At 44.3% G+C, this 14,043-nt stretch overlaps 1 protein-coding gene across 1 annotated transcript in view; it reads left to right on the forward strand.

The window, feature by feature from the left end:
* LOC148473785 (proproteinase E-like) overlaps positions 1 to 6,387 on the forward strand; it is a 30,574-nt gene extending 24,187 nt beyond the window's left edge. Inside the window, exons 7-8 of the mRNA XM_088459475.1 lie at positions 4,248 to 4,397; positions 6,268 to 6,387. Coding sequence (XP_088315601.1) covers positions 4,248 to 4,397; positions 6,268 to 6,285 — 168 coding nt within the window. The 3' untranslated portion in view covers positions 6,286 to 6,387. The remainder of the gene's footprint in view (positions 1 to 4,247; positions 4,398 to 6,267) is intronic.
* The last annotated feature ends 7,656 nt before the right edge of the window (positions 6,388 to 14,043 follow it).

Raw genomic sequence — 14,043 nt, forward strand, 5'->3', positions numbered from 1 at the left:
GAGAGTGAGAGGACACCGGGACTGTCTGCATTACATGTGTCCTGAGAGTGAGAGGACACCGGGACTGTCTGTATTACATGTGTTCTGAGAGTGAGAGGACACCGGGACTGTCTGCATTACATGTGTCCTGAGAGTGAGAGGACACCGGGACTGTCTGTATTACATGTGTCCTGAGAGTGAGGGGATACCGGGACTGTCTGTATTACATGTGTCCTGAGAGTGAGAGGACACCGGAACTGTCTTTATTAAATGTGTCCTGAGAGTGAGAGGACACAGGCACTGTCTGCATTACATGTGTCCTGAGAGTGAGTGAACACCCGGCTGTCTGCATTACATGTGTCCTGAGAGTGAGAGGACACCGGGACTGTCTGCATTACATGTGTCCTGAGAGTGAGAGGATACCGGGACTGTCTGTATTACATGTGTCCTGAGAGTGAGAGGAAACCGGGACTGTCTGTATTACATGTGTCCTGAGAGTGAGAGGACACCGGGACTGTCTGTATTACATGTGTCCTGAGAGTGAGAGGACACCGGGACTGTCTGTATTACATGAGTCCTGAGAGTGAGAGGATACCGGGACTGTCTGTATTACATGTGTCCTGAGAGTGAGAGGACACCGGGACTGTCTATATTACATGTGTCCTGAGAATGAGAGGACACCGGGACTGTCTGTATTACATGTGTCCTGAGAGTGAGAGGATACCGGGACTGTCTGTATTACATGTGTCCTGAGAGTGAGAGGACACCGGGACTGTCTGTATTACATGTGTCCTGAGAGTGAGAGGATACCGGGACTGTCTGTATTACATGTGTCCTGAGAGTGAGAGGACACCGGGACTGTCTGTATTACATGTGTCCTGAGAGTGAGAGGATACCGGGACTGTCTGTATTACATGTGTCCTGAGAGTGAGAGGATACCGGGACTGTCTGTATTACATGTGTCCTGAGAGTGAGAGGATACCGGGACTGTCTATATTACATGTGTCCTGAGAGTGAGAGGACACCGGGACTGTCTGTATTACATGTGTCCTGAGAATGAGAGGACACCGGGACTGTCTGTATTACATGTGTCCTGAGAATGAGAGGACACCGGGACTGTCTGTATTACATGTGTCCTGAGAGTGAGAGGATACCGGGACTGTCTGTATTACATGTGTCCTGAGAGTGAGAGGACACCGGGACTGTCTGTATTATATGTGTCCTGAGAGTGAGAGGACACCGGGACTGTCTGTATTACATGTGTCCTGAGAGTGAGAGGACACCGGGACTGTCTGTATTACATGTGTCCTGAGAGTGAGAGGATACCGGGACTGTCTGTATTACATGTGTCCTGAGAGTGAGAGGATACCGGGACTGTCTGTATTACATGTGTCCTGAGAGTGAGAGGATACCGGGACTGTCTATATTACATGTGTCCTGAGAGTGAGAGGACACTGGGACTGTCTGTATTACATGTGTCCTGAGAATGAGAGGACACCGGGACTGTCTGTATTACATGTGTCCTGAGAATGAGAGGACACCGGGACTGTCTGTATTACATGTGTCCTGAGAGTGAGAGGATACCGGGACTGTCTGTATTACATGTGTCCTGAGAGTGAGAGGACACCGGGACTGTCTGTATTACATGTGTCCTGAGAGTGAGAGGACACCGGGACTGTCTGTATTACATGTGTCCTGAGAGTGAGAGGACACCGGGACTGTCTGTATTACATGTGTCCTGAGAATGAGAGGACACCGGGACTGTCTGTATTACATGTGTCCTGAGAGTGAGAGGATACCGGGACTGTCTGTATTACATGTGTTCTGAGAGTGAGAGGACACCGGGACTGTCTGCATTACATGTGTCCTGAGAGTGAGAGGACACCGGGTCTGTCTGTATTACATGTGTCCTGAGAGTGAGGGGATACCTTGACTGTCTGTATTACATGTGTCCTGAGAGTGAGAGGACACCGGAACTGTCTTTATTAAATGTGTCCTGAGAGTGAGAGGACACAGGCACTGTCTGCATTACATGTGTCCTGAGAGTGAGAGGACACCCGGTTGTCTGCATTACATGTGTCCTGAGAGTGAGAGGACACCGGGACTGTCTGTATTACATGTGTCCTGAGAGTGAGAGGATACCGGGACTGTCTGTATTACATGTGTCCTGAGAGTGAGAGGACACCGAGACTGTCTGTATTACATGTGTCCTGAGAGTGAGAGGACACCGAGACTGTCTGTATTACATGTGTCCTGAGAATGAGAGGACACCGGGACTGTCTGTATTACATGTGTCCTGAGAGTGAGGGGACACAGGGACTGTCTGTATTACATGTGTCCTGAGAGTGAGAGGATACCGGGACTGTCTGTATTACATGTGTCCTGAGAGTGAGAGGACACCGGGACTGTCTGTATTACTTGTGTCCTGAGAATGAGAGGACACCGGGACTGTCTGTATTACATGTGTCCTGAGAGTGAGAGGATACCGGGACTGTCTGTATTACATGTGTCCTGAGAGTGAGAGGACACTGGGACTGTCTGTATTACATGTGTCCTGAGAGTGAGAGGACACCGGGACTGTCTGTATTACATGTGTCCTGAGAGTGAGAGGACACCGGGACTGTCTGTATTACATGTGTCCTGAGAGTGAGAGGACACCGGGACTGTCTGTATTACATGTGTCCTGAGAGTGAGAGGACACCTGGACTGTCTGTATAACATGTGTCCTGAGAGTGAGAGGATACCGGGACTGTCTGTATTACATGTGTCCTGAGAGTGAGAGGACACCGGGACTGTCTGTATTACATGTGTCCTGAGAGTGAGAGGACACCGGGACTGTCTGTATTACATGTGTCCTGAGAGTGAGAGGATACCGGGACTGTCTGTATTACATGTGTCCTGAGAATGAGAGGACACCGGGACTGTCTGTATTACATGTGTCCTGAGAATGAGAGGACACCGGGACTGTCTGTATTACATGTGTCCTGAGAGTGAGGGGACACAGGGACTGTCTGTATTACATGTGTCCTGAGAGTGAGAGGATACCGGGACTGTCTGTATTACATGTGTCCTGAGAGTGAGAGGACACCGGGACTGTCTGTATTACATGTGTCCTGAGAATGAGAGGACACCGGGACTGTCTGTATTACATGTGTCCTGAGAGTGAGAGGATACCGGGACTGTCTGTATTACATGTGTCCTGAGAATGAGAGGACACCGGGACTGTCTGTATTACATGTGTCCTGAGAGTGAGGGGACACAGGGACTGTCTGTATTACATGTGTCCTGAGAGTGAGAGGATACCGGGACTGTCTGTATTACATGTGTCCTGAGAGTGAGAGGACACCGGGACTGTCTGTATTACATGTGTCCTGAGAATGAGAGGACACCGGGACTGTCTGTATTACATGTGTCCTGAGAGTGAGAGGATACCGGGACTGTCTGTATTACATGTGTCCTGAGAGTGAGAGGACACCGAGACTGTCTGTATTACATGTGTCCTGAGAATGAGAGGACACCGGGACTGTCTGTATTACATGTGTCCTGAGAGTGAGGGGACACAGGGACTGTCTGTATTACATGTGTCCTGAGAGTGAGAGGATACCGGGACTGTCTGTATTACATGTGTCCTGAGAGTGAGAGGACACCGGGACTGTCTGTATTACATGTGTCCTGAGAATGAGAGGACACCGGGACTGTCTGTATTACATGTGTCCTGAGAGTGAGAGGATACCGGGACTGTCTGTATTACATGTGTCCTGAGAGTGAGAGGACACCGGGACTGTCTGTATTACATGTGTCCTGAGAGTGAGAGGACACCGGGACTGTCTGTATTACATGTGTCCTGAGAGTGAGAGGACACCGGGACTCTCCATATAACACTGACAGTAGTTCTGTAGAAGAGTTTCTGATGTTGCTTTTCTTAGACAAAGTGCAGCCTTTCTGATGACTGGAGACTGTGAGCTGCTGTAATAATGAAGGGTTGGACTCCCCTGGATGTGGCTTCTCCACCTCATTATCTTATTACACCAATATTGCTCTGTATTTCTGCACTGCTCCGCCTCCTACGCTTTCGGCTGGGAACACCCACGTGAACATCTCCTCTACAGATACCGCCATCTGCTGTGCAATCCTCAGTGCACAGATGTGTGCGCATTGCGCAGTGGGAGTTCTGCGCTTCGTTCTAGTCCATTAGTTTCTGCTGACAAGTTTGTATTGTGTCACCATCTGTACAATGCAGGATAGTTACACCTGTGCTCTCTTTTCAGAGTGATTCCGGAGGACCCCTGAACTGTCAGGCCGCAGATGGCAGGTGGTACATTGAGGGCATCACCAGCTTTGGGACAATGAAGTGTAACACGCTAAAGAAACCCACTATATTCACCCGTGTGACTCTGTTCAATGACTGGATAGACGAGGTGAGCAGAAGAGTGACAGTGTTAGTGCCCGCTGAGGATATATGTACCAGCAGGCCTGGGAGGGGTACGGTACCAGTCGCTGGGTATATTACTATTATGTTTCTACCAAGTCTTGCATTGTGGGTAATGGGCAGGGTCAGCACTACCTCTATACACAGTGCCAGTATTTAATGGGCATCTACAACCCTTTCAGTGTCTTTATAGTCACCACAACACCCAACAATGGGTGCAGCCGTCAGCTTCTAACCAGAATCTCCATGATTGGTGCTTAGCTATTGTGATGGGTTATGTGTGCGGTGTGAGCGCTCGCTCTGAATCAGGGCGGCCTTTTTTTTTTTTTTTTTTAAGCCCGGCCTCCAGGCCGCTCGCTAAGCTGTGGGTGACCACCCACAGCTTTAGCGGGCGGCCAGGTGATGGTCGCGACCATTGCGCTTGCGACGAGACCCTTGTGGTAGAGTCTCGTTCCCGCAAGCCCCAGTGAGCTTCCTGCTATAATAGATGATATCAGTAGGGTCGCCCACAAACGGCAGGCATTCCTTCAGGAACGCCTCCATTTGTCCAGCCACCCCCCCTCCCCGCCTACAAAACGGGGCTAGCTGCTGGGCTGGAGCCTAAATGTCTTTGCATCCGTTGTGTATGGCCAGCCAGGGCCTTCCTTAGGTGGGGGCTAGGAGTGAGTAACAGGCTGGAGAAGATTTTGGGTCACCGGGCGCAATTTAAGAAACAGAAGAATTTTCAGCACCTTGTTGTAGAAGTACCGCGTATTGCAGAGGGTCCCCTTCTTGGGCGTGTGCAAGTGGGAAGCCGCGTCGTCCATTTTATCCTGGCCGCCGCATCCGTCATCAGGAAATATGTCAGAGGCTGCTCTTGCCCGTATGCAGGATTTAGAATCGCACAGAGCTCTAGAGACCCGCCCACTACACTCCCACAAGCGCACAGAGCTCTAGAGACCCGCCCACTACACTCCCACAAACGCACAGCTATAGAGACCCGCCCACTATACTCCCTCAAGCTCACAGAGCTATAGAGACTCGCCCACTACACTCCCACAAGTGCACAGAGCTCTAGAGACCCGCCCACTACACTCCCACAAGCGCACAGAGCTCTAGAGACCCGCCCACTACACTCCCACAAGCGCACAGAGCTCTAGAGACCCGCCCACTACACTCCCACAAACGCACAGCTATAGAGACCCGCCCACTATACTCCCTCAAGCTCACAGAGCTATAGAGACTCGCCCACTACACTCCCACAAGTGCACAGAGCTCTAGAGACCCGCCCACTACACTCCCACAAGCGCACAGAGCTCTAGAGACCCGCCCACTACACTCCCACAAGCTCACAGAGCTCTAGAGACCCACCCACTACACTCCCACAAGCTCACAGAGCTCTAGAGATCCGCCTAAGACACTCCCACAAGCGCACAGAGCTCTAGAGACCCGCCCACTACACTCCCACAAGCTGAGCTCTAGAGATCCGCCTAAGACACTCCCACAAGCGCACAGAACTCTAGATACCCGCCCACAACACTCCCACAGGTGCACAGAGCTATAGCAACCCGCCCACAAAACTCCCATGACACTCCCATAAGCCATGGTGGGTAAGTGCACTCGCATTGTTGCCGCCCAATGTCAGGGAAAGACAGATCAGTCCGACTCAGAATAGGACGGACATACGCAACAATGCGTACATTGCCATATGCACATAGTTGTATGCAGAACCTCTCCATTTCCGTCCGCGCACAGAGATCGGCCCCATGTATGAAGCAGGGTGTGAGGGGGAGACGAGAGAACCTGGGCCGGGTATGGACCGGGATTGCATATCAATGTCGCTATCCCTCTCTTACTGTGCTTTGTATTGTGCTTCTCAGATCATTGCCAACAACTAATGGCCGGACAGACGTCTCCCGGGTGACCGCGTCCTGGGGAGAAAGAAACATCTTCCATATATAGAGAAATGCTGATACATAACTGTTATCTCCATCTACGATGCAGAGAGACATAAAACTCCGCCAGAAAATCCCAGCTACTCCTTCCACAACCTGCGCACAACCCGCCACTGCGCAGAGACATGTTGGTCTATATACCTTCTATATACGTTTCCATACGCTTCCCGGTCACTGCTTCCTCCATGCTCTGAGCCCGATACAGGGAACGCCAACTTCTGGCAATTGTTGTTTTATGTTCCTAGTTATGTAATAAAATGTGTTATATTTATTCATATGAATAAAGGGAGATAAGACGGAGACTGGTCTTTAATCTATTTTGCTAGCCCACATTACAAAGCCTGTATGAGAAGGGTCGGGGGCGGCACAATCCTCTTATCACCATCTTAGGAAGACAATCACAGGAACAGGACAACAAAACATTATATATTCATTGCGCCAATGAAGGTAAAGGCCGTGCCATAGGACCAGGTTTGCACTATGGAGGCCTGTTGTATTTATTTCCCCATTTACAACACTACGTGTGGGAGGAATTGAAGACCTCACCTTAAAGACCAGCGTTGCATTTTGCAACCACCGCAGGACCACGGTGAAAGCTGGGTCCAATGTCTATAACTCACTTATAGACTTTCACAATTTATAAAACATTGTTATGGTTTTAAACTATTATCTTTTTCTTTCACATATATATTTTTTGGAGAAAAATATCAAAAAGAAAAGACTTTCCTAAGATCACAGGAAGTGCCGAAACCACTTCACAATCACATTACTCTATATTGTCCTGTTCCATCATTCCCTTACATTACACTATATTGTCCTGTTCCCTCATTCCCTTACATTACTCTATATTGTCCTGTTCCATCATTCCCTTACATTACACTATATTGTCCTGTTCCCTCATTCCCTTACATTACACTATATTGTCCTGTTCCCTCATCCCCTTACATTACACTATATTGTCCTGTTCCCTCATCCCCTTACATTACACTATATTGTCCTGTTCCATCATTCCCTTACATTACACTATATTGTCCTGTTCCCTCATTCCCTTACATTACACTATATTGTCCTGTTCCCTCATCCCCTTACATTACACTATATTGTCCTGTTCCCTCATTCCCTTACATTACACTATATTGTCCTGTTCCATCATTCCCTTACATTACATAATATTGTCCTGTTCCCTCATTCCCTTACATTACACTATATTGTCCTGTTCCCTCATTCCCTTACATTACACTATATTGTCCTGTTCCCTCATTCCCTTACATTACACTATATTGTCCTGTTCCCTCATTCCCTTACATTACACTATATTGTCCTGTTCCCTCATCCCCTTACATTACACTATATTGTCCTGTTCCCTCATCCCCTTACATTACACTATATTGTCCTGTTCCATCATTCCATTACATTACACTATATTGTCCTGTTCCCTCATTCCCTTACATTACACTATATTGTCCTGTTCCATCATTCCCTTACATTACACTATATTGTCCTGTTCCCTCATTCCCTTACATTACACTATATTGTCCTGTTCCCTCATCCCCTTACATTACACTATATTGTCCTGTTCCCTCATTCCCTTACATTACACTATATTGTCCTGTTCCCTCATCCCCTTACATTACACTATATTGTCCTGTTCCCTCATTCCCTTACATTACACTATATTGTCCTGTTCCATCATTCCCTTACATTACACTATATTGTCCTGTTCCCTCATTCCCTTACATTACACTATATTGTCCTGTTCCCTCATTCCCTTACATTACACTATATTGTACTGTTCCCTCATCCCCTTACATTACACTATATTGTCCTGTTCCCTCATCCCCTTACATTACACTATATTGTCCTGTTCCATCATTCCATTACATTACACTATATTGTCCTGTTCCCTCATTCCATTACCATTACATTACGCTATATTGTCCTGTTCCCTCATTCCATTACATTACACTATATTGTCCTGTTCCCTCATCCCCTTACATTACACTATATTGTCCTGTTCCCTCATTCCCTTACATTACACTATATTGTCATGTTCCCTCATTCCCTTACATTACACTATATTGTCCTGTTCCATCATTCCATTACATTACACTATATTGTCCTGTTCCCTCATTCCCTTACATTACACTATATTGTCCTGTTCCCTCATTCCCTTACATTACACTATATTGTCCTGTTCCCTCATCCCCTTACATTACACTATATTGTCCTGTTCCCTCATCCCCTTACATTACACTATATTGTCCTGTTCCATTATTCCCTTACATTACACTATATTGTCCTGTTCCCTCATTCCCTTACATTACACTATATTGTCCTGTTCCCTCATCCCCTTACATTACACTATATTGTCCTGTTCCATCATTCCATTGCATTACACTATATTGTCCTGTTCCCTCATTCCCTTACATTACACTATATTGTCCTGTTCCCTCATTCCCTTACATTACACTATATTGTCCTGTTCCCTCATTCCCTTACATTACACTATATTGTCCTGTTCCCTCATCCCCTTACATTACACTATATTGTCCTGTTCCCTCATCCCCTTACATTACACTATATTGTCCTGTTCCATCATTCCCTTACATCACACTATATTGTCCTGTTCCCTCATCCCCTTACATCACACTATATTGTCCTGTTCCCTCATTCCCTTACATTACACTATATTGTCCTGTTCCCTCATTCCCTTACATTACACTATATTGTCCTGTTCCCTCATTCCCTTACATTACACTATATTGTCCTGTTCCCTCATCCCCTTACATTACACTATATTGTCCTGTTCCCTCATCCCCTTACATTACACTATATTGTCCTGTTCCATCATTCCCTTACATTACACTATATTGTCCTGTTCCCTCATTCCCTTACATTACACTATATTGTCCTGTTCCCTCATCCCCTTACATTACACTATATTGTCCTGTTCCATCATTCCCTTACATTACACTATATTGTCCTGTTCCCTCATTCCCTTACATTACACTATATTGTCCTGTTCCATCATTCCCTTACATTACACTATATTGTCCTGTTCCCTCATTCCCTTACATTACACTATATTGTCCTGTTCCCTCATTCCCTTACATTACACTATATTGTCCTGTTCCCTCATCCCCTTACATTACACTATATTGTCCTGTTCCATCATTCCCTTACATTACACTATATTGTCCTGTTCCCTCATTCCCTTACATTACACTATATTGTCCTGTTCCCTCATTCCCTTACATTACACTATATTGTCCTGTTCCCTCATTCCCTTACATTACACTATATTGTCCTGTTCCATCATTCCCTTACATTACACTATATTGTCCTGTTCCCTCATTCCCTTACATTACACTATATTGTCCTGTTCCCTCATTCCCTTACATTACACTATATTGTCCTGTTCCCTCATTCCCTTACATTACACTATATTGTCCTGTTCCATCATTCCCTTACATTACACTATATTGTCCTGTTCCCTCATTCCCTTACATTACACTATATTGTCCTGTTCCCTCATCCCCTTACATTACACTATATTGTCCTGTTCCCTCATTCCCTTACATTACACTATATTGTCCTGTTCCCTCATTCCCTTACATTACACTATATTGTCCTGTTCCCTCATCCCCTTACATTACACTATATTGTCCTGTTCCCTCATCCCCTTACATTACACTATATTGTCCTGTTCCCTCATTCCATTACATTACACTATATTGTCCTGTTCCCTCATTCCATTACATTACACTATATTGTCCTGTTCCATCATTCCATTACATTACACTATATTGTCCTGTTCCCTCATTCCCTTACATTACACTATATTGTCCTGTTCCATCATTCCATTACATTACACTATATTGTCCTGTTCCCTCATTCCCTTACATTACACTATATTGTCCTGTTCCCTCATTCCCTTACATTACACTATATTGTCCTGTTCCCTCATTCCCTTACATTACACTATATTGTCCTGTTCCCTCATCCCCTTACATTACATTATATTGTCCTGTTCCATCATTCCATTACATTACACTATATTGTCCTGTTCCCTCATTCCCTTACATTACACTATATTGTCCTGTTCCCTCATTCCCTTACATTACACTATATTGTCCTGTTCCCTCATTCCCTTACATTACACTATATTGTCCTGTTCCCTCATTCCCTTACATTACACTATATTGTTCTGTTCCCTCATTCCCTTACATTACACTATATTGTCCTGTTCCATCATTCCCTTACATTACAGTATATTGCTCTGTTCCCTCATCCCCTTACATTACACTATATTGTCCTGTTCCATCATTCCCTTACATTACACTATATTGTCCTGTTCCCTCATCCCCTTACATTACACTATATTGTCCTGTTCCCTCATTCCCTTACATTACACTATATTGTCCTGTTCCCTCATTCCCTTACATTACACTATATTGTCCTGTTCCCTCATTCCCTTACATTACACTATATTGTCCTGTTCCCTCATTCCCTTACATTACACTATATTGTCCTGTTCCCTCATCCCCTTACATTACACTATATTGTCCTGTTCCCTCATCCCCTTACATTACACTATATTGTCCTGTTCCCTCATTCCATTACATTACACTATATTGTCCTGTTCCCTCATTCCATTACATTACACTATATTGTCCTGTTCCATCATTCCATTACATTACACTATATTGTCCTGTTCCCTCATTCCCTTACATTACACTATATTGTCCTGTTCCATCATTCCATTACATTACACTATATTGTCCTGTTCCCTCATTCCCTTACATTACACTATATTGTCCTGTTCCCTCATTCCCTTACATTACACTATATTGTCCTGTTCCCTCATTCCCTTACATTACACTATATTGTCCTGTTCCCTCATCCCCTTACATTACACTATATTGTCCTGTTCCATCATTCCATTACATTACACTATATTGTCCTGTTCCCTCATTCCCTTACATTACACTATATTGTCCTGTTCCCTCATTCCCTTACATTACACTATATTGTCCTGTTCCCTCATTCCCTTACATTACACTATATTGTCCTGTTCCCTCATTCCCTTACATTACACTATATTGTTCTGTTCCCTCATTCCCTTACATTACACTATATTGTCCTGTTCCATCATTCCCTTACATTACAGTATATTGCTCTGTTCCCTCATCCCCTTACATTACACTATATTGTCCTGTTCCATCATTCCCTTACATTACACTATATTGTCCTGTTCCCTCATCCCCTTACATTACACTATATTGTCCTGTTCCCTCATTCCCTTACATTACACTATATTGTCCTGTTCCATCATTCCCTTACATTACACTATATTGTCCTGTTCCCTCATTCCCTTACATTACATTATATTGTCCTGTTCCCTCATCCCCTTACATTACACTATATTGTCCTGTTCCCTCATTCCCTTACATTACACTATATTGTCCTGTTCCCTCATTCCCTTACATTACACTATATTGTCCTGTTCCCTCATTCCCTTACATTACACTATATTGTCCTGTTCCCTCATCCCCTTACATTACACTATATTGTCCTGTTCCCTCATCCCCTTACATTACACTATATTGTCCTGTTCCCTCATTCCATTACATTACACTATATTGTCCTGTTCCATCATTCCATTACATTACACTATATTGTCCTGTTCCATCATTCCATTACATTACACTATATTGTCCTGTTCCATCATTCCATTACATTACACTATATTGTCCTGTTCCCTCATTCCCTTACATTACACTATATTGTCCTGTTCCCTCATTCCCTTACATTACACTATATTGTCCTGTTCCCTCATTCCCTTACATTACACTATATTGTCCTGTTCCCTCATCCCCTTACATTACACTATATTGTCCTGTTCCATCATTCCATTACATTACACTATATTGTCCTGTTCCCTCATTCCCTTACATTACACTATATTGTCCTGTTCCCTCATTCCCTTACATTACACTATATTGTCCTGTTCCCTCATTCCCTTACATTACACTATATTGTCCTGTTCCCTCATTCCCTTACATTACACTATATTGTTCTGTTCCCTCATTCCCTTACATTACACTATATTGTCCTGTTCCATCATTCCCTTACATTACACTATATTGTCCTGTTCCCTCATTCCCTTACATTACAGTATATTGCTCTGTTCCCTCATCCCCTTACATTACACTATATTGTTCTGTTCCCTCATCCCCTTACATTACACTATATTGTCCTGTTCCCTCATTCCCTTACATTACACTATATTGTCCTGTTCCCTCATTCCCTTACATTACACTATATTGTCCTGTTTCCTCATTCCCTTACATTACACTATATTGTCCTGTTTCCTCATTCCCTTACATTACACTATATTGTCCTGTTCCCTCATTCCCTTACATTACACTATATTGTCCTGTTCCCTCATTCCATTACCTTACACTATATTGCCCTGTTCCATCATTCCCTTACCTTACACTATATTGTCCTGTTTCCTCATCCCCTTACATTACACTATATTGTCCTGTTTCCTCATTCCCTTACATTACACTATATTGTCCTGTTTCCTCATTCCCTTACGTTACACTATATTGTTCTGTTCCCTCATTCCCTTACATTACACTATATTGTCCTGGTCCCGTCATTCCCTCACGTTACACTATATTGTCCTGGTCCCGTCCTTCCCTCACGTTACATTATATTGTCCTGGTCCCGTCCTTCCCTCACGTTACACTATATTGTCCTGGTCCTGTAATTCTGTTTTACTACAGGTGTGTTAGTACAGTAATACATGGCCTAATGATGTACAGTATACTGTAGTCAAATTATACAGGAGTGGGTGTATTTGTGTATTACTACAGGTGTCAGTACAGTAATACATGGACTAGCAATGTACAGAATACTGAGTACTGTACCTACATCATACAGGACTGGGTGTTTTACTACAGGTGTTAGTATACTGTACATCACTAAGCCATGTATTACTGTACTAACACCTGTAGTAAAACAATTACACCCAATCCTGTATGATGTAGGTACAGTACTCGGTATTCTGTACATTGCAAGTCCATGTGTTGCTGTACTGATACCTGTAGTAATACACAAATACACCCACTCCTGTATAATGTAACTACAGTATACTGTACATCACTAGGCCGTGCATTACTGTACGAACACCTGTAGTAAACCAGAATGACACCCAGTTCTGTATGATGTAGGTACAGTACTCAGTATACTGTACATTAGGCCATGTATTACTGTACTAACACCTGTAGTAAAACAATTACACCCAGTCCTGTATAATGTAAGTACAGTACTCAGTATACTGTACATCGCTAGGCCATGTATTACTGTACTAACACTTGTAGTAAAACAATTACACCAAGTCCTGTATGATGTAAGTACAGTACTCAGTATACTGTACATCGCTAGGCCATGTATTACTGTACTAACACTTGTAGTAAAACAATTACACCAAGTCCTGTATGATGTAAGTACAGTACTCAGTATACTGTACATCGCTAGGCCATGTATTACTGTACTAACACCTGTAGTAAAACAATGACACTCATGTAAGTACAGTACTCAGTATACTGAACATCACGAGGCCATGTATTACTGTACTGAGTAATGTACCTACATCATACAGGACTGGGTGTAATTCTGTTTTTACTACAG

Source organism: Taudactylus pleione, unplaced genomic scaffold, assembly GCF_031769625.1.
Source record: "Taudactylus pleione unplaced genomic scaffold, aTauple2 ptg000912l, whole genome shotgun sequence".
Lineage (NCBI taxonomy): Eukaryota > Metazoa > Chordata > Amphibia > Anura > Myobatrachidae > Taudactylus > Taudactylus pleione.